Below are 27,194 nucleotides of genomic sequence, written 5' to 3'. Positions count from 1 at the left end.
AAAATTGCCTTGGGAGATGAATGCTGCTTTAAAAGGCAGAATAGGGAAGAATGTAAATTGCCTTTAACAGTGGCCTGGTGATAAGATGAAGGCCCCGTCATGAGGACTTGTCCTCTGTAAACATTTCACAGGATAATCACCATGCTGCTGTTAGTGGGAAACGAGGATAAGTATGAATGTGTGAATGGCCTGGCCTTTCCTAACAGGATACGCATTAGGAGATTGAACACATCGGGAGAGCTGGGTTCACATGACGTGGCTGGAAAAATCATCCTGAGGAAGAACAAGATGATGAGGCAATCAGACTGTCATGAATAGGGAGTCCCAGCCGTAGCAACAGAATCCCCTACTCCTGGCCCCTGTGAGTCAGATCTTGAACTGGAGGCTCATCCCAGCCCATGGGAAGGCTGCCAGCTCTGTGTGAAAAGATAGAAAGCGGGGAGATAGAGGAGCGCTCAGCTGCACAGGAGGACATGACACATGCAGGGACAACTGGGAGCAGCCTGACGCTGCTGGAGTGCCAGCTGGTGACTGAACACTTCCTGGTATTTAAAGCTGCACCTGAATATGCCTGAACAACTTTCTTACATCAGTCTAATTTTATAGGCCGTGCCTTTTGCTGGAAACCACTCTGCAGCTAGTTCTTCATATTCTCTAGCTTTTACTATTTTTTTGTTAGAAACCACAACCTTTACTTTAATGATAATGAATACTCCTGTATTTCATGAATGTTGACTATGCCCCTTGAACGTATGATATGATTATATGTTCATATATGATGTGATATGAAGGTGTAATTCTGACTTGGCTTGCCAGAACCACAGTCCTAAATTGCTGATTGACTGATTCAGCCCAAACAGGACAGAACAGCCATGCTTGATTTCCCCTCAGAATCCTTATATTATGTAGGCCTTCATTTCACACAGAAACATATATCCAGGACCAGCCACTTTGGATTGCGGTGATCATATGACTAATTTTCACACGTACAATATTTTCACAGATATATCTATTTGTATAGAGTTTTAGAAAGTATGTTGAAAAAAATAATACCGTTGGTTTCTCCTTTGGCATTTTTCTCCTGCAACAAAGGAGAGCCATCATAAGGTGACCAATCGTCCTCCTTTAGGGAGGACAGTCCTTCTTTTGTAAGTTCTGTCCTCCCTCAAAAAGTGTCCTCCTACATGTCCTCCTTTTTTATATTTGAAGGCTAATCTGTTGCGCGTTATGTGACGTATTTTATTAAACAGTTTTTAATGGTGTTTTTTTTACTTCACCGCAAGTAAATTGAACAGATATTGAATCTTGTGTTGAATTTTTATCTAAAGAAATTCTAGACATTAAAATAGACAACAATTGTCTCTTTGAAGAAATTAGAAGACTGAATGTATATTTAAATTCTGAAAAATTAATACAATGGGAAAATCAACATGTTGAAATTGATAAAAGATGGGTGGATATTTTCAGCCATTTCAAAAATGAACATATTCCATGTGAACATTTATTTATACTTGTTCAATTTACGTTGTGCTGCCCTAGAACTAATGCAGCAGTTGAAAGAGTTTTTTTCAATTGCCAATGATTTTTCGACAAGTGAGAAATTGAGATTGAATGCTGATACTCTAGCTGCAGCACTTGCCATAAAATTCAATATGAAGGATATTTCTTGTTCAGATATTTCCAATATATTGTTAGAAGATGATACATTGACAAAAACATTAATTCAATGGAAAAGTACTCATTTAAATAATAATTAACAGGCATGTAAGCATAATTACAATATAAAATGTTGCAAATGTTTTATTATGCATATATCATATTTTAGTGTATTATTGTTGCAATGAATAAAATATTTCTTTTATTTACGATATTTTTTTTCCAATTTATTTGTCCTCCTTTTCATTGTAAAAAAGTTGGTCACCTTAGCCATTATGTTATAATTTAAGACAAGAGAGAAGTTAGAACCTCAGTTGCAGATAAAATAACTTCATTAACTTCATTGAAGCAGTAGAAACATTGCTGACAATAGTGGAACTTGTGTCAACTGTATATTTAATGCTAAAAATCCAGAAACATTGCCTGAGCTATATGCTCTGATGCCATCTGTCAGGCGGTTGTAGTATAATATGCATTTCTGAATACAGTACTCATTACATAGATTGGGGTGGGTGGGTGGGTATGTGAATAGAATCTGCTGTTTCATTTGATAATATAAGATTGAAAAATGTTTTGAAGCTGTTATGTAATATTTAATGTTAGCCTTGAGGGGTCCTTATGCTCACTGAGCTTGCTTGTTTTCCTGCAGATGTTTCATTATCCAAACTAGGTAACATCACTGGTGATGTTATCTAGTTTGGATAATGAAATGTCTATAAGAAAACAAGCAAGTTCAGAGAGCACCAAGAACCCCTCATGTCAACCCTGAGCTACACATTTTCTCCTTTATTAATCTTAGCGTATTTTCCTGGACATGAATGTTATATGAACTTGCCATCTGCTGCATGATCTCTGTTTTAAAAATTATAAATACTGGAATAAAACATTGCAGCCCCTTAACACTGCTTAAGAAAAGAAAAGGAGACTGAAACTTTTCTCAGAAAACCAGAAACCTTTTTCCACTTTGAAAGTTATGCAAGAGTACGGTAGTTCTTCTGTTGTCGCAAAACCTGGGTAGACTCCATGGATGGCAGCCATTTTGTACAGCTTTGCCTTACAGAAGAGTAGGAAATAGCTGTGCTGTAAGTGTCCCAGACTGTGTTTCCATCATGGTTTTGTGAAAAGGCTGAAACATATACAACTGCAGTCCCCCTATTCTAGGGACTCTGGGGTCTTAATTTGTGGAAAGTTGACCTGGTTTGTTTCAGCCTTCCCCCCCCCCCCCCCCAACAAAAATAGAGATTTGCCTAAGTCTGTGCTGTGTGCATGCTATTCTTTGTCACCCATGGTACCAATCTGAGTTATTAAGTACAAAGCTGACTGCGGCCAGGATTAGGACATCTGTGTCCTCCAGATATTGCCATGCTAGAACTAGCCCCATTCTTCCTTATTGGCTACAACAAATGGTTGCTAGGACCTATAGTTCAACAACATCAGGTGGATCAGGAGTTTGTCTCTGGGGCCAATTTAGACTCTGACATATCAGAGTATTTGGAACATCTCTGGCTAACTTTTAGACAAGCAATAGTCCTGAGTAAAATCTGGGTTTAGCAATTTCGAGAAACTTCTGAGGTAGGAACATTCTATTTATTTATGTAGTTACACATTAATAGATCATGATAATTCATCTCTTGCTTTTCTCCAGGAGGACAAAGAGCATTCGTGGGGATTTTCCCCACTGAACTCCTGAAGTAAGTTAGACTGAGAATGGGGGGGTAGGTAGCTTAAATTAACTGAGTGAATTTCTATGGCTGAAAGTAGAAAGTAGAGTAGAGAATTTCTATGGTTGAAAGTCTGGGCTGCCCAAGGCTAGTTTAACAGTGGAGACAGAAAGATGTTTTGGAGCTTGACAATTCAATGGAGGTTTATTGAAAACTGCTCGTTTATGCTTCATTTGTATTGGAAAGGTAAACTTCACTTCACTTATTTTTCCACCTTTCAACATGACTGTACAATAATCACGATGTCAACGCCCAAGGCGTTTCCTTGACTACTATCAACTTGAGAAGTGTGTGGGGGGGGAATGCCATGCATACTTTTGGCCAGAGTAAAAGTCTCATATTTCTGTACTGGGATGTGAATGCGCATGTCCAGAACCCTGCCATAACGTCCTGTTGGAGAATGTGATTGATGACATCAGCCAGAGGGGAGAGGGCACAGGGGTAAAGGTCAGACACCATTAAGTGTGATTTAGTCCGTGCCAAGATGTTAGTCCTAATAAATGAATGGGGTTTTTTTGAACCTTGTCTCGGGGCTCGTAAATTAATTAAGGCAACTCTTGGAAACTTCACACACATACTCTGGATCACATTGTTATTCCTATTAGAAGATGAAACCATCAAATTGAATTCCATACAGTGAGAGAACTATAGTTCAAATTTCCTCGACATGAGAATATTTTCCATTGGATTTGATGGAGTTTACATTTCTAAGTGGAGTTGTACCACTTTTGAACTAAAGCAGGAAAAAGTAATTTAGTAGTCTCTCTGCGTTTTGGATTACAAAGCCATGCATGGCAATGCTGGTTATGGCTGTTGGTGAGATGGGTGATATAGCAATTTAACAAACAAACAAAATGATCTTAAAATATATGCTTTCTTAAAGAAAACATGCTTAAATATTATTGATTATGAGATAATAAGTATTTTCATAAGCCAAGGCTCACATATTGTACTAAACCCTAAGTTGGTTTTGATTTTATATGATGTATAAACCCAGCTAGTTTGGTGTATAGACCATAGTTTTAGCAAGTTATTCCAACTATTTGTGATGGTGGATACATTTGGAATTTTGAGGACCTGCTCAAATGTAGGGATTTGTTGCAAAATGGGCAAGGAAGGGGTTGCTTGTTCACAAAAGGCTAGTCACACAGAACCCTAGAAGGGAATGGATTGTGTGAAAAGAAGAAAACAGTCGAAAGGAAAACGTTGATGGATTAATGTTAGTCACCATTAATGCTATTACTTTCAGCCCTATTTCTGCCTACTTAACATCTGATCTCTTGGTCACATTACGTCTGTCAAGAATATTAGCTCACCTTTTGAAAAATGAATGGGGTAGCAATCAATCAAAGGGGGTAATTGTTCTCTGTCTTTTACTCAATTTGCAGTCTGGTGTTCTCATTCTATCTGTGGTTACTTTGGGAAAAGAATTTGTCCATGGGTAACAGGCTACTTATTACTTTCCAGAAGTTCATAAGCAGAGCATGGAGATGCGATGGGCATCTCTTTTATGAGATTTTATGTAAGCAGAGGCTACCATGGAATGTGGACTTTCATTATTAATCAATTCCATGTATTAATATGATAATATAATTGATTATTAATCAATTCCATGTATTAATCAATGGAGGTGCTTGCCTTCATTAATCAGTGGAATGGCTTGACTTCAGAAGTTGTGGGTGCTCCATCGCTGGAGGGTTTTAACAAGAGTCATGTGTCTGAAATGGTATAAGCTCTCCCTAGAGGGGGTTGGACTAGAAGACCTCCAAGGTCCCCTCCAACTGTGTTATTCCGACTGTAATTTCAGTGGAGGCGGAAGAGGACATGGAAAGAGCTCAGCTGTGCTGCATGCAAAGGTTTGGAGTTGTTAGGAATAGCATTCCTACTCTTTGGATGATCCTTGAATTTCTGTCTGACTGCTTCCCCAATAGGTCAATCAACTGGGTAGGCAGAGAGGGGTAATGTATTATTATGGGGCCCTTCCAAAAGCACACCAGAAAGGCATAGGCCTTCCTCTCAAATGCACTTCTGTTGCCAGTAATGAGAAAACAAAGGGAGAATGCCTGCTCTTAGATTTGCCCCATGAGCAGCCTGATGGGGCTAAAGAGCCCTAAGAAAGGATGATTGGCTGATATGTAATTTATGCCACTCCTGTTGGAGGACAGGCTGCCTCAGGGCAAAACAGAGCAGAGCAATCAGATTACCGTAGGTCTCACCTGGTGACAACAAGAGGCAGAAGGTGCCTCTTTTCCACCTGGAGAAACACTGTTCTTTGCATAGTCATCAGTAGCAGTGGCTGGCTTCCCGCTGCGTTTACTGAAGTCGATGTCAAATGCAGCATTTGTCTTAGTCAGAGCGCTCCGGAAACGCAACCTACTTTTAGAAAGCGTTCTCCCTATAGCATTGTAATAGCTGTTAGGATTTGTCAAATCTTCATCCTCTTCACAGCGGCTTGGTGACGCAGCTGGAATTATGAGCTCAGCCTTCTCAGCAGAGGACTGTGGTCAGCCTGACTCCAAAAGTTGTGTGATTCAGGCTGTCCTATTGCTTTCCTTCCCAGGTAGCCTGCTGGTCCTGAGTCATGGCCCCTCTGTCTTGGGTGGTTGTTTCTATTTCTATTAATACTACTAAAGCCCTTCAAATGAAGCTTTAATGCCTCGTGACAAGAGTCTAATGCAACTCGCTCCATGGCTCGGGACCTAGTTATTTGCGGGATCGCATTCTACCCCATACATCCCTGCGACCAATCCGCTCTCACAGAGAGGGCCTCCTCCGGGTACCATCCGCTAAACAGTGCGGGCGGGCGGTGCCTAGGAGTAGGGCCTTCTCTGTGATGGGCCCAACCCTCTGGAACGAGCTCCCCCCCGATATTAGAACCACCTCTGATCTCCGCTCCTTCCGCAAGAAACTCAAGACCCACCTGTTTCGAGTAGCAGGTCTGGCTTAATTACAACCATAATCGTAACTGCATTTAACATTTATTCAAACCTTCCTGGATGGCTTTTTAAATTTTTAAATTTTATATTGGGGTTTTAATGGGTTTTAAAATTGTTCTTAATATTTAATTGGTTTTGGGATTTTATAACAGACCGTGTGTGTGAGTTGTTTATGTTGCATGTCTTATGTCTTATGTCATTTTATTGTTTTGATTACGAATGGTCTGTACACCGCCCCGAGTCCCTACGGGGAGAGGGGGCGGTCTATAAATTAAATAAACTATAAACTATAAACTCTGTTTTCTCTACTTTGGATGTTGATCTTTGTAAATAGGAACATCTCAACCTCCAAAGCATGTTGGGGCATGGTGGGTTTGTATTTAAATTAGTTTATTTGCTCACAAATGGGGCTGGCTCCAGGTTTTGCACATGCACACACATGCACACGCGCGAGCACACACAAACACGCGTCTGCTAATCGGTAGCCTTCGGTAGATTCGCAGGGATTTCTGAGTACTGCCAAGTAGCTGAAGCAAGTAGCTGCTTTAATTGCTGACATTACCTTGATACTTCAGGATATCATGGGAAATTAAAATGGCACTGCTCAGAACATCAATGACACCCGGGTCTCTTCCTCAAGGATTCTTCCCACCCCCCACATCTGTTCCTCCTTGCAGTTGGAGAATGGTGTGTTTGTTTCCTGAGAGGCAAGTTTGTCTCTCACACCACTTCCCTATACACAGAACAGGCTATGCGTGGCAATGGTTTTGTCTCAAGCTAGATATATGGCTTTCCCATTTCTCCTTCAATTTCTCTCCCAGCCTGGAGATCAGCTGCCTAAACTGGGAAAAGTGTCATGTAGAGGGGAGGCTCCTCCATCCCAGATCTCCTGACACCCTCAGGTGATGAAGGGGTGCAAACCGTCTTTCTACTCAAGCATGTTAAACCCATATTCAAAAGCAACCTGAATGGCAGCTAACAGATATTGGGGGTGTGGGAAGCAAGGGACGGTGATAGAAGTTCTTCTCTCTCTTTTTCTGCTGTTTCATGAAGCAGTATCTCCCCTTTATACACACACACACACACACACACACACACACTGATGAGGATGGGTATCTCCAAAGCTGGAAACAGGCTTACACATTTGATAGGTCCAGGCATGAAATCCTCTTACCTTCGTTACCAGTTTGGAACCAAGGTTGCGCATGCATATGCTTGTTTTGCTCGCACACACTTGCTTCGCTCATGCATGGCGCTTCTGCGTATGCGCAGACCATCCGTGATGATGTCTGGGCAGGTGGGCAGAGCCTCCCGCTGCCACCGCTACCCGTTCGCATGAACCGGGGCGAACCGTCAGAATACTACCTCTGGATAGGTCCCAAAGAGAGTCCAATTCAATGAACAGGATTCTCTTACTGCCCACAATAGAAATGCCATGAAGGAGGGGAGGGAGGGCAACCAATATCCCAGCCCTTAGAGGCTCCTGACAACATCTGTGGCTTGGGAATAGTCAAAGTGTATCCTATTGTTAACCAAGGGCAAAAATGCTTCTGTAACAGTAGGACTGCTAACAAGGATTTTATCTCAGGTTTCGGCTGGAAGCAAAATGAAGGCAATGTCATGGCAGGAAAAAAAGTGGTGGCTGGGGATATTATGTTCCTATGAGGAAAGTCCCATCCACCCCAGTAGGCTCTGGAGGAGAATCAAAGGGAAATCAACAGCTGTACACTGGGACCCTAGCTTGTGATGACATGTTCTGCTGTTAGTCTTACCATAATAAAAGAGTATTCCCCAGTTTCAGGTCTGATTCCTAGTGAAGGGACCTGTATGATGAGAGAGAGGTGCATACACGCATGTTGCATCAATCAAGTGAGCCTATGTGTCCACTCGGAGAGAGCGGGGGGGGGGGCGCTGAGTAGCAGTTTGCAAACTCTGCCCCTTGTGTGCTTGCATTGTGATTTTACGTGCAAGTTCAAAAGTTCCTTTATGACATCGCAATGCACATGTCGTCATTTTGAGGAAAATGTTGGCTTGCTGCAGATGCCCCTGCAAGAGAGTCATTATTTCCAACCTATAGAGGCAACCAACTCAATTTAGTATTAGGCTTTGGATGGTCAACCTGTTGCAATGCATATAGCTGTTGTGGCTTGTCGGCCGCCGGCCTCTCTAGCAGCTGAATCAGAGAAGGAGGAGGAGGAGGTGTGGGAGTCAGGGTCAGCATCAAGGCAACCTCAGAGCTCCAAGGGGGAAGAGGGAATAAAGCTGGCAGAGAGAGAGAGACAGAGCCTGGGCCATCCATCAGCCCTCGGATGGAGAATCAGCAGCCCCCAGGTCTGGAGGTGGTAGATAAAGAAGAGGGGGAACAGCTGGGTCCTGTGCCTGACGCGTGGCTGTACAGAAGGCAGAGAAGGGGGGAGCAGTGGAAAGCCATGGGCCGATCCTGGGGAAGGGAGAGCCACCGCTGCTAGTGAAGCCCCACTAGCTCTGGGGATAAAAGGCAGGGGGCAGAGATGAAAAGATGTGGCAGACAACTATTCATTTTCTGGCCAGACAGACTTGTTAGCTGGTGTTGAGAGAGAAACTTTTTTGCTGCACCTGCTCCTAATAAAGGAATCTTTGAGTTAACTTTAGAGGGTTTGTTGTGTTTGGAAAGCTGGGTTAGAACAACAGCCTTTCCTTGAGGTCTCAGATGTAAGTCAGAAATGAAACTTAGAGCTAGGAAGTTCCAGCACTGTCAAGGAGCTCAGCTTGCCAACATACCTCCCTACAGAATAATGAGTGACCAGGTTGCTCATGGAAGTGGAAAACACAAGACAATCAGCTCAATATACCAGTACTGTACTTAGGAAGACAGAATCAGCACAGATAGAAGCATGCCATCAAAATGATAATGTGGGTTGGCGATGAGATAATTGATTCTCATGTATTATGTTAATTAAAGGGGGATTACTATACATTTTTCAGTCTGACAATAGGATAATGATCAAATTCTGCTGATAAAATCATGCAAATGTCTTTAAAATGAACCCTTTAAAATTTTGTGCTATTAAAAATTGCAGCAATTTTGCAGCATTTCAGTTAAATATAGATAGCATAAAAGCCTGTCTAATTTTAGTCACTGGTGTCAGCTCTTAGCCTTAGGCAGAACAATAAAAGATGAATCAAAGAAGGTTTTTATTCTGAAATGTGCCTTTTCTTTCTTTTACCCATTTATTCCTAGAAAGCCTGGGCTTTGGCACCTTAGTTATCCCGGGGGGGAAATGGATTTGTGTCGCTCTTCACAAGATTTCACATATTTTCCTGATTCTAACAACAACCCTGTCATATAGGTCAACCTGTAGTTTTCATATGCATCATTATTATAAAAGAAACTAACCCAGAAATGTTGCAGATATCTGTTTCAATACAGTACTGAGAAAATTCCTAAATTTTGAGTTAAAAAGGACAGAAATTGTGGAAATCAGCCTTGATTTGATCAATCTTTTAGGAAAAGTAAGACCCAATAAACAAGGTTTTTTTTGTCTTTGAATGACTCCATAATCCCTTGCATCGGCATGGAGTCAGGACAACTGAATGTTTACTGGCCGGATGCCCTTCCTGTCACCAATGCAGAGTTCGTAGCAGATAATTACTCATTGTGCCCAGAGAGAGAACTATCAGCCACTACCTAGGATCGAACTCACAGCCTCCTGATTGTAAGGAGGAAGCTCCACCTCTAGGCCACTGCACCACTCACCCAACAAACAAGTTTCAGTTCACCAAAATAAAAATAATAAAGATAGGTAAAATCCATTGAAGGATCTGCAATTAGAAGTAGTAAAAATAAATATGGCTTCAGCTTAACTGTCTTTAGAATGATTAATAAGAATGGGATATCTTCTGGCATAGTATCTACTGCCAAATTCATTTTGTTGCCCTAATTGCTTTAAAGGGTATATTTTTTGGCTCTATCGATTACCAGTCAATCCCAAGGAAATATGTGCTTAATTGAAGGAAGTGCCGAGAGCAGAAGTCTCTGGACCTACGCATTCTCCAAATCACTTTTTCTCCTTCCAATCCAAACAGCTGTATGGCCTGAATATCCACCAATTGTGGTAGCTGAAACCCTGTTTTTTGTAAGCCACAAGAGAAATCACAGCTATAGCAGGAATTATAGTGGAAAGAAGCAAAAATGTCTCATGCTGAATCAGACACAGAGCTGGTCCATGACACTTTGCCACCTCGGGCAAGGAACATTTCATGCCAAAAAAAAAAAGAGAAAAGAAAAAGAACCTGACTAGCTACGCAGCTGAAATTTTCCACAAAGTAGGCAAAGGAATAATGTTCAGCATCACTAAAGAAGGAAGCTAACTAGGGCACACATGGTACATTTTGTACCTTACGTCTTTTTACCCTGCTGCTTGCGATGGCACCTCAGGTTGATCAGAATCAGAAGGTCAAAGTGCCCACCCTGGTATTATTTGCAGAAAATATCAGTGAAGCTCCAAAAGATCACCACAGAGAATTTTTCGGGGAATTTACTCACGCAAGGTACATGACCTCCAAACGAAGAAAAGAAAGCATTTTTCTTGGAATTCTGTAATGACTTGTCTGGTTCTGGGAATCACTGGGAGAAGGAAACTGTTCTGAGAAACAAATGAGCCATTTTTAACCAAGGAAAAAGTTTATGTATTCTGCGATTCAGTCTTCTGCAATTTACAACATCTGAAGCAACAGAGGGTACAGCTTGGCAGATATTCTTATTGTTTTATGTAGCAAAAATTGTTACCCGGCTTATAATGGTAGAAGTCACCATCGGCACCCATCTTGTGCCAATTGCTCTAGTCACACAACCCCAGGGTGTGTAGCAATAGGTAGCACTGAAAGAAAGAAATGAAGAAAGCGAATATGGCTTTGTCAGCTAGCTTAAGGATAACACCGCAGAGGGGAGTCACTGAAATGGTTATATAACAGTTAAGGGAATGCGTTCTCTATTTCAACCAAAATGTGGAATACAAATCTAGAATACAGATGGTTAATAATTTTAAAAACTAAAGAAAACATAAAATATAGAAAGTTTTTTAAAAAACTATTCGATATGTGTATAAAAACAAAAAAAAAATTCCTATGAAGATGGATAAAAATTAAAATATGGCCAATTATGATGATAATACAGAGAACCCAACTAACTGATCAGATGCTCATTAAGGCTGGTTTGAGGCACAGGTCATTCTCTGACAGATTTTGATCGCTGCTGTGCAAAACCTGGCAAGGAGGCTCTCTCATTGCTTGTTTTTCTGCCATTTTGGTTTTTCACTTGCTTTTTTTTTTCTTAGTTTTTTTAAATTTACATAGGTGGTTTTCAATGGTTTTTATGCCCTCTTGATTAGTTTTATGTATACTGCCCAGAGTCACTAAGTGAGAGGGGCGTCTGTACAAATGTGAGTAAGGAAATAAAATAAATCAAGATATCAATAAATCAATAAACCCTCCTGCATGGGAAGCAGAAGGCTTCAATTGGTAAATGGAATGGATTTTGCTTTAGCTTTCCACACATTTGCTGATCGTGTAACTGAAATGAATTACTCCCTTCCCCCCACAGCATGATCCATATCCATGCTGGGTGCAGAAGGGAGGGGGAAATAAGGTTATGTGTCTACATTAATCAAGGATCAATTTTTCCCTGGCAGTTTGTGATTTAATGGTTGGCTACACAAAGCAGGGTTTGTATGGAGTACAGCATGAGCTGGAAATGGAAGTTTCAACATCCTCTGCTTTATGGCTTGACCTGAGAATGTGTAATGCCAAATGGTATGATATCCTGTGGTGCATCCTTTGAGCAACGTCTTCATAATAAGATTCCTGAACAGAGTGCACCATAACCAAGAATTAAAACCCATGGAAGCAAATAAAGCACTATTCTCAGGAAATGAGCAAGTAAACATCGCACTTGGCTTCGGTCTATTGAAAAATCTTGGAGCTAATATAATTTTCTCTTTAGACCCCAGATGTCAAGTGCTAGAAATTGGCAAGGCTAAATATTTGATAGGATGAATCTGCAACATTGCAGGAACCTTCCATTGACCTCCAATGAATGGTTTGGGGAGAATGCTTTGATGATTTTGCCATTGAAATTGATGAATGGACCTGCTCCAGGGATAGTGATGTAGCTTAATTGAATCATTTGTATGCTTTAATGAATTGCTTCTAGGAATCTGGAAATGTTCTTTATTGTTACTATTGGATGGTTATGTTTACAACCAGTTGAGCCTTTGTGTACTTTTTCAAGACTGGCATAGTAGCCAACACAATAGGCAAGACCTAGAATCCAAGAATCATTCCAGTCAAATTACTGTCTTGTTGTTCTTTCCCCCAAGGCTGATTAACAAAAGCATGTAAGTGTAGTTTATTTGGGGCTTAACTTTAAATAATCTTATATAGAAATAACTCATTTTTTGCCTTCAGTTTGGACCATACTGATAGTGTCTCCATTTTGTGAATGCTATTATTTCAGAATTCGTGGAATAGAATCTCCAATTTCAAGAAAGCCAAAAACAAAGAACTAGAACAGGTTTTGAAAATTCTTGGGAAGAGCTGATTAATTTTCTTGCCTTTCATATACTCTTCCTGTATCAGTGCAATTAAAGATTCTTCAGGCTATTTTTTAAATTTTTTGGGCTAGTTGTTTTTCTGATGTCTTCTTATCTTCGCAATTATTTTGTTTGTTCAAAAACTATTTTTTCCAGCACAGTTTCATAGGACAATTACTTTCATGATTTTATATTGGACTTTTTGTGATCAACCGCAAAAGATCATCAGAGATAAATAATACATACATACATATGTACATACATACACACAGACAGACAGACAGACAGACAGACAGACGATAGATAGATATAGATGATAGACAATAGACTATAGATATAGACGATAGATATAGATATAGATTATAGACTATGATGATAGACGATATAGATATAGATTATAGACGATGACGATAGACGATAGATATAGATTATAGACGATAGACAATAGACGATAGACAATAGACAATAGACGATAGATATAGATATAGACAATAGATGATATAGATGATAAGACAATAGAAAATAGATATAGATGATAGACGGTAGACGATAGAAGGTAGATGATAGACGATAGACGATAGACGATAGATATAGATATAAATAGATAGATAGATAGATAGAGAGAGAGAGAGAGAGAGAGAGATGTGTGTGTGTGTGTGTGTGAGAGAGAATTTCAGAGAAAAAACTCAGATTTCTTTTCTTCAACAGAAAATAATATATTCCTCTCTTTATGGCCCCCGGTTGCCTGAATCATACCTTCCTAAATTGTTCATGCAAGGGATTGCAAGATTGTAGAAGCATCTTGAGAAGACTGACTTTATATCCGAGATATGCACTGGTTATGCAAAAGGTTTAGCATGTCATTTTTGCACTCTCAAAGGCTTCAGAAAGAGGCAGGGAGGGAAAACTAATCTTTTGCTTTTCACAAGTCGAACAAATTATACAGGCACAGAGGAAGAGTAAGCTGCTTGTTCCTTCTCTTCCTCCCTCCCTCTTTGCTGACACATTTGCCTCGGTACTAGTCACCAACAATCATTATTCTGTTTAGTCATGATGCATACTTTACAGTTCCATTGGTTTTATGATAAAATCGTGCTATTTTTTTTAATGGAATATTTTGGCAGAGGGTAAATAGAAAATAATAGAATAACAGAGTTGAAAGGGACCTTAAAAGTCTTCTAATTCAACCCCTTGCTCATACAGGAAACTCTATACCACTTCATACAAATGGTTGTTCAATCTCTTCTTTAAAAAGCTCCACAACTTCTGGAGGCAAGTCATTCACTGATTAATTGTTCTACATACAGCAGAGAATGAATCTATGCTTGTATTTTCTGTGTTTGAATTTTAAACACTGAAGACCCCCAGGATTCTTTCCACCCCTGTGATTCTATGCAGGGGTGGGCTGCTAGGGGTTTGCACGGGTTCAGGTGATCCTCTAGCTAGGATTCTGCCCAGTTTGGCGAACCACCAAATGCCACCCCTGGCTGGCCACGCCCATCCTACCCTTCCCACTCTGCCCCTCTCAGGAGTCTCCATGTGGCCTTTTCATCATGCCAGGTAAGTGCATGGCCTGCATGGAGGCTCGGAGAGGATGGGAAACAGACCTACTGAAAGTTCCAGAAGTTCCGGAAGTCCGGAAATGGGCCTGTTTCCAGCCTCTGGAGGGCCTCTGGAGCCTGGGGAAGCCGTTTTTGACCTCCCGGAGGCTTGCAGAAAGCCTCCGGAGCCTGGGGAGGGTGAAAAATGTTTTTTCCCCTTGTGGTGCAGGAGGCTGACTAGGCCACACCCACCATGGCCATGCCTACCCAGCAACGGGGCAGCGAACCTGCAATTTTTGAAGCCCACCCCTGATTCTATCTATTCAGACAGGTCCACATGTGTCAAGGTGTGATATCAGAAGTGTCTGAAAAGCAGCTGATTTATCTGTCTTTCCCTGCTGACTCTCTCTGACTGATGACTGAAAACAATATTACCTTCCGCTTAAATCATTATGAAATTATTATAAAGTTTCTAGCAATTTTGTAGGGAAAAAATAGAATAAACTTCTTTCCCTACTGTTTCTTTATGGTAGTTCCTCAATACACAAACCAGGTTAACAATAAACTACGCACTATAACTTTTGTGTATCATTTCTGGATTGCAGGTCAAAACAATAACCTTTCTCAGATTTTTTGCTGCTAAGCAGTTTATTATCCTGGAAATGATGCTGTTTTATTGTGAACCACTTGTGAATATTTGAGCTTCAGTGTAAACTACATAGCAAACCTTTAATAACCCATTTTCTCCCAGCAGTAACACTTTCCATTTTGGAGTACACATAGACTGAAGTGTATTTGCTTTGGAGTTCATATTATTTTTTACATGAAATGGAATTAGGAGAACCATTCCCAGCTCAAATGATTCAGATAATGAAACAACCCTCTCTATTCTTTTAAAATCTCTGTATTCAGAATTGTCCTCCTGGGCAAATATCAGTTTGTTTGTTTTTCATGTGAGGGAGTGAGACCATCACGAACTAGTTACATAAATGAATCAGAGACTTCAGTAGAATTGATTGCTAATCCCTGCTTGCTCCCTCCTACCCCATGTTTGTGGGGCGGCAATTATTGTACGTCAACAATCCTTGCAGTTGCCTCTTGTTCATTTTTAATTAGCACAGATACATGCTTCACATGGAGAGTCCTGTCTCCCACAGAAATGGCTTGTCAGCGAGGGAAACCAAACATTAGTGAGAGCTGAAAATAATGCTTGGGGTGAAATTCCCCTTACTGTGGAGGCCCAAAGTTTTCAGAGGAGTTTATTCCACAAGCTTTGATTGCCTGACATCGTGTGTGTGTGTGTGTGTGTGTGTGTGTGTGTGTGTGTTGTGTAAATTTTACATATTTAAATTACACCATGCCTCTCTACTTCCTTTCTTCCTAATTACGGTATAAATTGTTAGTGGAAGAATGAAATTGAATGGATTACTGTATAATTCTCTTTCTTTACTTTCCAATCATGATGTTATATAGGCAGGGCTTCAGTATGTCTTTGGTGGGCCCTTGGCACTTTTGCTCTGGGGGACCCTCCCTCCATAAAAATAACAGTGTTAGGATTATAGGGAGCATGATAGCTCAGTGGTTAAAGAGGCTAAGCCTGTCAGCTGGAAAGCTGGCAGCCCGGGTTTGAGATCCGAATGCTCTGCAATGGGATAAGCTCCTGTTATATGTCGCAGCTCCAGCCCACCTACTATTTGAAAGCATGCGAATGTGAGTAGATAAATAGGTACCACTTTGTGGGAAGACATGTGCCTCGGTATATAGTCATGCTGGCCACATGTCCACAAAATCATCTTTGGACAATGTTGGCTCCCTCAGCTAAGAAACAGAGAGAAGCACCACCCCCTAGAGGCAGACACAAGGGGAAACCTTTACCTTTATTATATTTCATATGATTTTCAATGTTTTTTTTCCATATTTGTACAGAGAAACGGGGAATACTAAATCATAGAAGTTTCTTATAATACGTTTATAAAGTCAGTTTTGCTGATTAATTAAATCTGTCGTGTATCACCATAGTTCCTAAATTTTAGAATTGACACTAAATTTTACTATTTACGTTAAATTAATTAATTGCACTAACTGTAGGGTATGGATAGATTTGAGGTTCAAAATCTGTCTGTTTCCCGTCTCTTTTTTTTTATGAAAGAGCATGAAAAGACGTACATATTTACCCAAAGGCATGATAATAACTTTTACTTTTATTATTTCTGATTCCTTTTTAAAAAATCAAACATATTTATACCTAATGATAAGTTAGTCCTATCTAAAGGGCACATCCAGACAGCCAGTGACCTTTCCTCTAGCCCAGGCAACCTTAAGCACTCAAAGAGCCATTTGGACCTATTTCCAACAGAAAATAAAACACTGGGAGCCACAAAACTCTTCCCATGTCTGACTATTTCCTGAGCACCCACAAAACTAGTCTATGTATTTGGATTAAAGGTTCTGTTCTGTAACTTTTCTTTTTTGGGATTTATCCATGGTTGGCCTACTGGGGGTCGAAAAGCTCAATAAGTCATGTGCTGTTGGGTGTCACACATCGGCGGTTGTGACACATATTTTGAGCGACAGGGAGCCACAGCAGAAGGATGAAAGAGTAGCATGCAGCTCCAGAGCCAAGGGTTGCTGACCTCTGCTCTAGTCCAGTGATGGCTAACTTTTCTGGACTATGCCCCCCCATGTGGTCCCCATCCCCCACGCATGCACACATGGAGCCCTGGCACACGCCCCCCCCCGCACATGCTCAGCAGAGACCTGACGACCAGCTGGCTGGCGGGAGGCTTGTGCGCACGTGCGGCAGAACTAAACTAGGGTGACATCTTGCAAGCCCACAGAGACGGCATTGCGTGCCACCTGTGGAACACGTGCCATTGGTTCGCCACCACAGTGATAGACTTTCTCCAGGAGGAACCTGGCCAACGTTCTCCCTCCAGGTTTTCTAACGGTGCATCTATTGTTACTGTGACCAACTCCATCTTGCTGCTAGGTGTCCTTTTTCCTTCCATTTTCCCCAGTATTAGAGACTTCCCAACAGATCTGGTTTTTTAACATAATGTGTCCAAAATTGAACCCGATCATTTGAGTCTGGGATGATAACCTGTTTTGATTTATTTGATGATCCACGGCAAGAGTCTTCTCCGACTTTAAATTTCAAAAGCATCACTACTCTTCCCGTCTTGCTTCTTTAAAGTCTAGCTTTCACTTTCATAGAGCGTCACGGGGAAAATCATTTCCTGCACAATTGCCTGCAGTTTTTCTTAGGAGAACTAAAGAATATTTATTATTATTATTTTATTATCAAAAAATAAAGAAGCAGAAAAACTCTAGTGGTCATCCTCCTCTCATTTACATTTTAAGACCAATGCAGCAGAAGCTTTCAACCTTTGCGGTTATTAAAGAGAGTCAGTCTATTTATAATCAGAGAGGTCAGATAAGCATGCTGCTCCTCTTGTGTGAGAAAAGTATTTTTCATGCAGGTTCTTCATACAGTTGGGGGCCCTCGTGTTCTTGTCTTCTGGTTTTTTTGCTCTATCTTGTCAACTTCGAAGTATTCTACTTTTGGACACATTCTGTGAAGACACAGCTCTCTGCAGAAGGCTCTAATGTTGGGAAAGGTGGAAAGGAAGAGGAGAAGAAGAGGACAACCAGCAGCAGATGGATGTGATGGATGCACAGTTGGATGACTAGGTTGGAGACAGATCGTCATGGAGAAAATCAGTCTAAGGGGTCTCTGGAAATTGAAAACAACCTAATCAAGGAGTCAACTTGCCTGCAGAAGATTTATGGAAGATTCAAAAGCTTACAGGCAATTTTGTGATGTTGATTACCTAACTATTATCCTATGGTGGAAGAGAGATTTTTTCCCTCCAATGTGTGTGCATGTATCATAAAAACATCCATTGTGTGAGAAATGTCAAGGTTGCAGTTAAAAGCATTTAGTTGCATAATGGCTTCTGAGAAATCTAAGAGGAAGCCCTTTCTAGAATCCACAGTATCCAGGATTACAACTTTTCCCTTGACAACAATTAGAAAGACACAGAGATTTTTTTTTTGTTCTTACCATTGTTTTTAAGAAACAGAAAAAGGAGAGACGGAGAGTTTACATAAAGGATAATGCGTAGTTTGGAGGGATGGCTGATTTCTTCTCGGAGTAAATCAGATTTTGAATACTTGTTGAGAAATGTAAAGTTTTATTTTCTTACAACCAGTTTTGATTTGGAAGCAGATTTCCAACCTGTTGCTTTTCTTACAGAACAAAACTTTCCCTGTGTAATCCCATTGTGAGATTAATCTCCACTCAGAATATGGAGTCTGTGGAATTGGAATAGTTGAGGGCCTGTGATTTTTCAGTTCCTTGCCAGTAACAGGATTTCAACACTTATTTCAGTTCTGGAGAAATGTGGGAGATTTGGGACAAAACTAGTGCAGATACTTTTGCCTCGTATCCATTCTTTCCCTGGCCTACTTGATTTATGAAAATTGATCAGTGTTTTTATGAGACAGAAATGAATCAGTTCTGCTTTGTGATTGCACCAAACATACATTTGGGTTCCTATTCAGGAGAATGACTAATGGCCCAGGAATAGCACAATATCACCTTGGGAACAATTGATGAGAGCTTTCTCACTTACAAACATTGCCTGCCTCAGTTAAATAGCTTTATGAGGAAAGCCATAAGAGTATTTTTGAAAACACAGGTATTGACGCACGAGTAATCAAAAACCGTTTGTTTGGTGAGATCACTAATCTGATGGTGTTTTTCCAAGTACTTGTTGTAATATGTAGATATTTAGCTTTCAATATGTACAACTCAGTGGTGGGTTTCAAATTTTTTTAGAACCTCTTCTGTAGGTGTGGCCTGTTTTGTGGGAGTGGCTTGCCAACCGTGTGACTGGGTGGGAGTGGCTTGCCAGCCATGTGACCAGGTGGGAGTGGCTTGCCAGCCATGTGACTGGGTGGGCATGGCCAACTTGTAAAATGTGGTGAAACTCACTTAACAACACTCTTGCTTAGCAACCAAAATGTTGGCTCAGAAACTCTGGCATTTGAAGCACGCAAGTCTTAAAGCTGTCAAGTTACAAGACGCTTGAACCCCTAACCCTTTAGAAAACAAAACCCCAGGGGTGTTCAAACTTGACAGCTTTAAGACTTGTGGACTTCAACTCCCAGAATTCCTCCTCCAATAATGTTGGCTCAGGAACTCTGCCATTGAAGTGTGCAAGTCTTAAAGCTGTCAAAGTTACAAGACCCTTTAGAACCGGTTCTAAACAGCACTGTAGATTTGTGGAACCTCTTCCATAGAAGAGGTTAGAACTGGCAGGAACCCATCCCTGGTACAACTTCAGTTCAGTAATTATTTCTCCCTAATACTGTATTATGTATGTTCATCAAGGAATTGTTCCTCATAATTTATTGTAAGGTATTCCTTTTATTAAGAGAGCCAGTTTGGTATGCAGGTAGTCCTCGACTTACAAAAGTTTATTTAGTGATCGTCGCAAGTTATAAAGGTACTGAGAAAGTGATTTATGACCATTTTTCACACTTTTGTAGCATCCCCATGATCATGTGGTCAATAATCAGATGCTTGCCAACTGTTTCATACTTGTGACTGCTGCTGTTTCCCAAGGTCATGTGATCCCCTTTTGCAACCCTTTGACAAGCAAAGTCAATGGGGAAGCTTAACTTAACAACTGTGTTACAAACTTATCAACTGCAGTGATTCACTTAACAACTGTGGCAAACAAAAGTCGTAAAATGGGGTAAAACTCACTTAACAAATGTCTCAGAAAGCAACAGAAATTTTGGGCTCAATTGTGCTCATAAGTTGAGGACTACCTCTAGTGGTTATGGCACTAGGCTAGAAACTGGGAAGCCATGAGTTCTGGTACCATCTTTGGCACAAAGTCAGCTGGATGATCTTGAGCCCGTCCTTCTCCCTCAGCCCTAGGAAGGAGGCAATGGCAAACCACTTCCAAAGAAAACCTTGCCAAGGAAACTGCAGTGGTTTATCCAGACAGCACCTAGGAGTCAACATTGACTGAAAAGCACAAAATGATGGTGGTGGTGGTGGTGGTGGTGATGATGATGATGATGATGATGATGATGATGATGATGATGATGATGATAATGCACTTTTTGTGTTTTTTTTAATTTTTGCACTCTAGGCTTGCAGACGGCACAAAAGTAACTGATTGATCTCGAAGCGAGAGCCACACACTTACAGCCACAATGGCAGAAGATGCTGATATGCGCAATGAGCTAGAAGAAATGCAGCAGCGGGCTGATCAGATGACTGATGAGGTAAAGAAAAGGACAGAAAAATATGTGCAATACAAGGAATTGAGCACCTCTGAAGGACAGGAAGTTGGGGGTACTGCTTTGTTTATTTACCACTCATGTGTTGCCTTTGAACTGGACTAGGGATTAGAACTTGAAACTTCCCAAGGGTGCTTTTTCAAGAGGCAACTGGACTTTCTGGGTTTTTTAAAAAGGTTTTGCTTCTTATCCAAGAAGCTGAAGAAGCTTCTTGGATGAGAGGTGAAACATCTTCAAAGAAAGTCCACTTGCCTCTTGGAAAAGCCCCTTTAGGGCAACCATGACCTGGATGACTGAGAACCTCCATAGACAACTTGAAGCTTCCTTATTAAAGCTAATCTCTGCCCAAAGGGCAATGAAGGGAATTTCCCCCAGTTGCATCTGATGAAATGATGAACAGGCTTGGATCATCTGGTTTTTCTGCCATGTTTACTCTCATACTGCTGCCATTCTTACTTTAGGCAGCCTTAAATCATCCCTGGCTTTTTAGCTTCAAAGTGGCATTTTCCCCTTCAAGCTATCAAAAATGTGCAGCAGTTTTATTCTTGCTGCAATTTCATAGGCTTCACCAACCGACTTAGGTTGGTGTTGCAGTCAGGGTGGGATTAAGGGGTGGGATCCAGAGGTGGGCTGTTGCCGGTTAGGACCGGTTTGAGCGAACCGGTAATTCCAACCAATGATTGGGCCTGCCAACCCGTCCTGGGGCTATCCCATCCTATACAATCACCATGTTTTTGATGCCGCGCGCATGGGCACGCTCACATTTTTGGTTCTAGGCGAACCGGTTGTTACATTTATGTGATGCTCACCTCTGGTGGGATCAGACTAGCAACTATTGACCGTCTTAGGCTGCAATGAGCATTTTTCTTCTCCCTGCAGTCCTTGGGCAGGGTCCTATGGGGCCATTCAGGCTTGTGCAGTGGGGAAAGAGATCCAGCCTCTTCCCTATTTCCTATTTCTCTAAGCTGATCCCTCCTTTTGAAGGAAACATAAGCCCAACCAACAGACATCAGGTCTACCTATCATCAGTTGGCTGGGTTAATTTAAACATGATTTTAATTCTTTTTCCAAAGAATGCTAACCTTTTTTTGAAAGCAGCCCAAGAAACAACTGATCGGGCTTTGATGATTGGGTGTGTGTGTGTGTGGCGGAATGTGAAATGATATCTTCTTCATTTTAGTGTGGGAAATCCTAACTACCCATAAGGGTAGTTAAGGGGCTTCAGTGCCTATGCCTGAATTGACCCTTAGGCTGGGAGAGGAGGCAGGTGAAGCTGAAAACACCAACCGTTGGCTTTCTTTAGCCAACCCTTTCAGATTTGGCATCTGATCAACTCCTTGGGATGTGAAACCTGATGTGTAGAGCTGATTTCCCCCTTTATTCCTGTGATCTATTTTGGGATAGAGCCATGCTGGCACAATGATTAGAATGCAGTATTACAGGCTAATCCTGCATCTGCCAGCAGTTTGATTCTCACTGGCTCAAACTTGACACGGTCTTCCATCCTTCTGAGGTTGGTAAAATGAGGACCCAGATTGTTGGGGGCAACATGCTGACTCTGTAAACTGCTTAGAGAGGGCTATAAAGCACCAAAGCGCTATATAAGTCCAAGGGCTATTGCTATTGTTATTGAGAGCTTGGGCAAAGCCTGGGACAGCTTTTGACAGATGGCTAAGCCAAGGAATTTAACAATTCTTTTGTACCTTCTTTTCTATTCATCCAACTCTATTCCAATTAAGGAAGGTGATGGGTGGAAGTTCTTCTGCCAGCTGGGGATATTTGGAGAAAAGAGAAGGAAGCAAAACTGGGGGAATCTTCCATTCACTTTCCTTAATTTGCCCTGCGTACAAATAATAAGCAAAACACTGGTGTAGTTGGACTAGTGGATAGTACTTTGATCTACAAGGAATTGCTCATTGTAGCAAAGTAATTCTAGCAGGAATACTGTCCAAGAGAAATGCATATCCATGTTCCACAACTGGGTCACAAAGCTTTCACTGAAGATGAAAGAATGTCTTTTATTATTCATACATAGCCTTTAGTGCAGTGACAAATTGAATAAAAGTACTATTATGTTTATAGGAGGTATCAGACATTTATATGCAGGAAACTAATATTTATCAACTTTCTTAGGAGTCTAACAGGATAAATTAAATTACATTAAATTAAAGACTAAAGAGACCTTTGATCTGATACAGTAAGGATCTCCTTATGCTTCAGTTAGCTGTAATTTATCTGTCAATATTTACAATATCATTTGGTACCTGAAACATTATTTCAAGTGAGAAAATTGAATAGCTTTCTACTAGAAATCAGATTGGCTTCTGCATTATTGGTTTTCTGTATATTTTAAAGACTGAATTGTGCAGAGAGCATCTGGAGAATGAAATGACACCATTGTTATTACTGTATAACTTTATTTTACCCTGTTAAATTTCTTATAAATGTTATGCTGTTCTTCTACTCAAATCAAATCAAATCAAGCTTATTACAATCACAGAGACCAGAACAAATAAAAACAAGGAATATCCAGTTAAAAATTCTAGAATAAAATAATAAATAACAGATAAAACCTATATTCAAATCACAATTTGGCGTCCAATCTGTCAGATACACATGGCCTAACTATCCTATAATATCAATCCTTAAATTGCGAGGTCCATAGTCATTAAATACTAAAATGCAAAAGAGTAGTCGTGCAAAAGGGTTTCCTATATTAGTTGTGTAAAATAGCTATGGTGGATTAATCATGTGTTTCCGATCAATCCCCAGTGCTGCTAGCCACCAGACTGTTCTTCTACTGTATTTTTAACTATTGATTGCCATATGTTTTTTGTTAGCTACTGAGAATCTGTGGATAGCAGCATGTTTAAACAAAATAAACTCCTCCTAACCATCACTAAGATGAGATATAGATTCTTAAATAAATAAACTATCTGGCTGTAATGCCGTGTTTTCCCAAAAATTGAAGAAATGTGATTTAAATTTCTTTCTGCTTTTCATACTTAACATTTGTCCAAGAATAATTTTTGACATTCAGCCATATGTGAAGCGATCATAGTTTGTGCAATCTTAGATCAACGATTCTTAGATCAATCTATATTATGTGGCTGCTCTGAGAGTCCTAAATCTTAAACTCTTTCCAGGGAAGATATAATTTAAACATAATAAATAGAATCTTCTCTATAAACAGGAGATAAACATAATACTATTGATTTTATCTTCTTTCCATTTTTTATGTATTTAAGAAATGTATGGTCTGCCCTCTCCTATAGTGATTCTGAAGGGCTTCTAATAAAAACGATCATAAAAGCAAAATAAAAGAATATCAAAAAGAGGAATTCCTAAAATTAAAACATGAGTACTAAATACATTTCTAGACTCCTCCTAAATGATAACATGGATAGTCTTTGTTCCAAAACATGGATCCTGTCTCCGAAAAAGCAGAATTTATTGTCAGTGGCAAATGTTTTTGAGCCCAGATAGGAACAGTTGTTTTGGTAACTTGAGAAAACTGAAACTTATATTGGGGTGAAAACCCTGGAACTTTAGTACTGGCTTTTCACCAGTTAGTGCCAATATTGTGTATCTAAATACACAACGGAATGCCTTAAAGTTCAATTTGTGATGGATGCATTACTTGGAACCTGGCATTCAGATTGATAATGATCTACGCAGGATCAAGTATTTGACCAACATGATTGGTCTTATCAATATATAATTTGAAACATTTTGTTAATCTTAACATTGTTTTGTTTCTTTTCTGCATTAGTCCCTCGAAAGCACCCGTCGTATGCTGCAGCTTGTTGAAGAGGTAAGACTTTGATTTATCTTGACTCTTCCTCCTGGCTAGCCGGAACTGAGGCTTCTCAGTACATGACAAAGCATATACATGTTAGACTTACATAATGACTTTTCAGTCATTATGAGCCACGGTGATGCAGTGGTTAGAGTGCAGTGCTGCAGGCTACTTCTGCTGATCACTGGCTGCCAACAATTTGGCAGACTGAATCTCACCAGGCTCAAGGTTGACTCAGCCTTCCATCCTTCCAAGGTGGGTAAAATGAGGACCCAGATTGTTGGGGGCAATAGGCTGACTCTGTGAAACCACTTAGAGAGGGCTGTAAAAGCACCATGAAGCGGTATATAAGTCTAAGTGCTATTGCTATTTTCCAAACACAATGAAAATGATTATTTTAAAGTGTTTTCTTTAGGTGAATATTTACACGCACTGTTAACATAAAGCCAGAGGTTTTTATATGTATGTGCCTTCCTGTGAAACCATGACTGGTTTTCATAAGGAGCATCCCATGTAAATCCTTCATCCGCTTTTGAGGGCGCAATACATGCATATAACATTTTCAATACTCTTCCACATCCTGTAAAAGCAGAGGGAAAATTAGAGAACAGGGACTGCTCAAAAGGACCAGTATTTGCTTGGCCAATGAGAGTGGCTTTCATCAGTCTCATTTAACTCTGTTAGAAATATTTTGAGATTAGAACAAATAAATCCCCCAGAATTTGAAGAAGGAGCTGTAAAAGATATTGGATTTATTTATTTATTTATTTATTTATTTATTTATTTATTTATTTATTTATTTATTTATTTATTTATTTATTTATTTATTTATTTATTTATTTATTTATTTATTTATTTATTTATTTATTTATTTGATTTATCAGTCGCGCCCTCTCCGTGAAGGGCGCGACTGATAAATGTGATTGGACCTGGTCACATTTAAAGTAGAATGATTAACGTCAATGGGATTTAAGTTAGCTACTTTAAGCCTCACTCATTTCAATGGTTTATTTGATACATGATTGAAACAACATGTATGTATACACATCCATCCCACTGTTCCCTTTAATGGCCATCAGTCTTATGCAAAATGCCCAAAATGCATTAAAAAATATTGGAAGGAAGAAAAATGAAGGTAGGAGATGGACGGGGGGAGAGAAAATGGAAACCTAATTAAATCTTGTTTTTCACTACGAATCATACAGGTAGTCCTTGACTTACGACCACAACTGAGTCCCAAATTTCTGTTGTTAAGTGAATTTTGCCCCATTTTATGACCTTTCTTGCCACGGCTGTTAAGTGAATCACTGCAGTTGAGAAGTTGGTAACATGGTTGTTAAGCGAGTCTGCCTTGCCCATTGATTTTACTTGTCAAAAGATTGCAAAAGGGGATCACATGACCCTTTGGGTTAGAGTTGAACCAGTTGCCAAGCATCTGAATTTTGATCACATGATCCTGGGTATGCTACAAAGGTTACAAGCATGAAAAATGTCATAAGTCGCTTTTTTCAGCCTCATTGTAACTTTGAACGGTCACTAAATGAACTGTTGTAAATCAAGGACTACCTGTACTTTGACTACCATAGTGAGGAGACGCTTGGAATAAAAATGATCTTGTGCAAATCACCTAAAACATGCCCAAGCATAATGTCCTTACTATATATAAGGTTTGCTGCATGTGACATGGGTGTAGCTAAGGCTAATAAGCAAGTCTGCTCTTTTTCTGCTGGCTGCCAGCAGCTGGCAGATCGAATCTCACCAGCCTCAAGGTTGACTCAGCCTTCCATTCTTCTAAGGTGGGTAAAATGAGGACTCAAATTATTGGGGGCAATATGCTGGCTCTGTAAACTGCTTAGAGAGGGCTGTAAAGCACTGTGAAGCAGTATATAAGTCTTAAGTGCTATTGCTATTTGGAAGTGCTGTGTTACATTGACAAGCCTATCTTAGCACAACACTGAGTACATGCATAATTTCTACATGCTAACTTTCCACATGAGACAGTTTGGTCTAGTGGTTAAAGCACCAGCTAGAAAGTGGGAGACTGTAGTTCTAGTCCCATCTTGGCCATGAAAGCTAGCTAGGTGACCTTGAGACAGTCAGTCACTCTTGGCCCTACGCACATCACAGGGTTGTTGTTGGGAAAATAAGAAGAGGAAGGCGTTTTTAGGTATGTTCTCCACCTTGGTCCCCACCAAGACATGGATAGAAAATAATTCTATCTAAACCAGGGGTGTCCAAACTTGGGAACTTTAAGACTTGTGGACTTCAACTCCCAGAATTCCTGAGCTATCATGGCTGGCTCAAGAATTCTGGGAGTTAAAGTCCACAAGTCATAAAAGAGCCATCATTCTCCATCCTTGTATTAAGCAAAGACATCGACCTAAACCAGGGGTGTCCAAACTTGGGAACTTTAAGACTTGTGGACTTCAACTCTCAGAATTCTGGGAGTTGAAGTCCACAAGTCTTAAAGTTCCCAAGTTTGGACACCCCTGATCTAAACATTTTCTATCCTGTTTCTAAGGATAGAAAATAAACACATGCACAAACAAAATCACGTTGAAAAGACAATACTTTGAGAATGGTGGCAAACCTACACAAAACTCCAGCATTATCATTGGGATCTGGCATTCAAGCAGTTTAACTTAATTAACTGA

General features: G+C 40.3%; 1 protein-coding gene across 3 annotated transcripts in view; it reads left to right on the top strand.

The window, feature by feature from the left end:
* The window catches only part of SNAP25 (synaptosome associated protein 25), a 63,966-nt gene that overhangs the window by 18,345 nt on the left and 18,427 nt on the right, over nt 1-27,194 (top strand). For all 3 annotated transcript variants that reach the window (XM_081943687.1, XM_081943689.1, XM_081943688.1), the window contains exons 2-3: nt 20,591-20,726; nt 24,514-24,555. In XM_081943687.1, the coding sequence (XP_081799813.1) occupies nt 20,655-20,726; nt 24,514-24,555 (114 nt within the window). In that variant the 5' untranslated portion in view covers nt 20,591-20,654. The remainder of the gene's footprint in view (nt 1-20,590; nt 20,727-24,513; nt 24,556-27,194) is intronic.

Source organism: Natrix helvetica (assembly GCF_964273705.1).
Source record: "Natrix helvetica genome assembly, chromosome: 2".
NCBI classification, from domain to species: domain Eukaryota; kingdom Metazoa; phylum Chordata; class Lepidosauria; order Squamata; family Natricidae; genus Natrix; species Natrix helvetica.
This window is presented reverse-complemented; position numbering and strand designations above follow the sequence as displayed.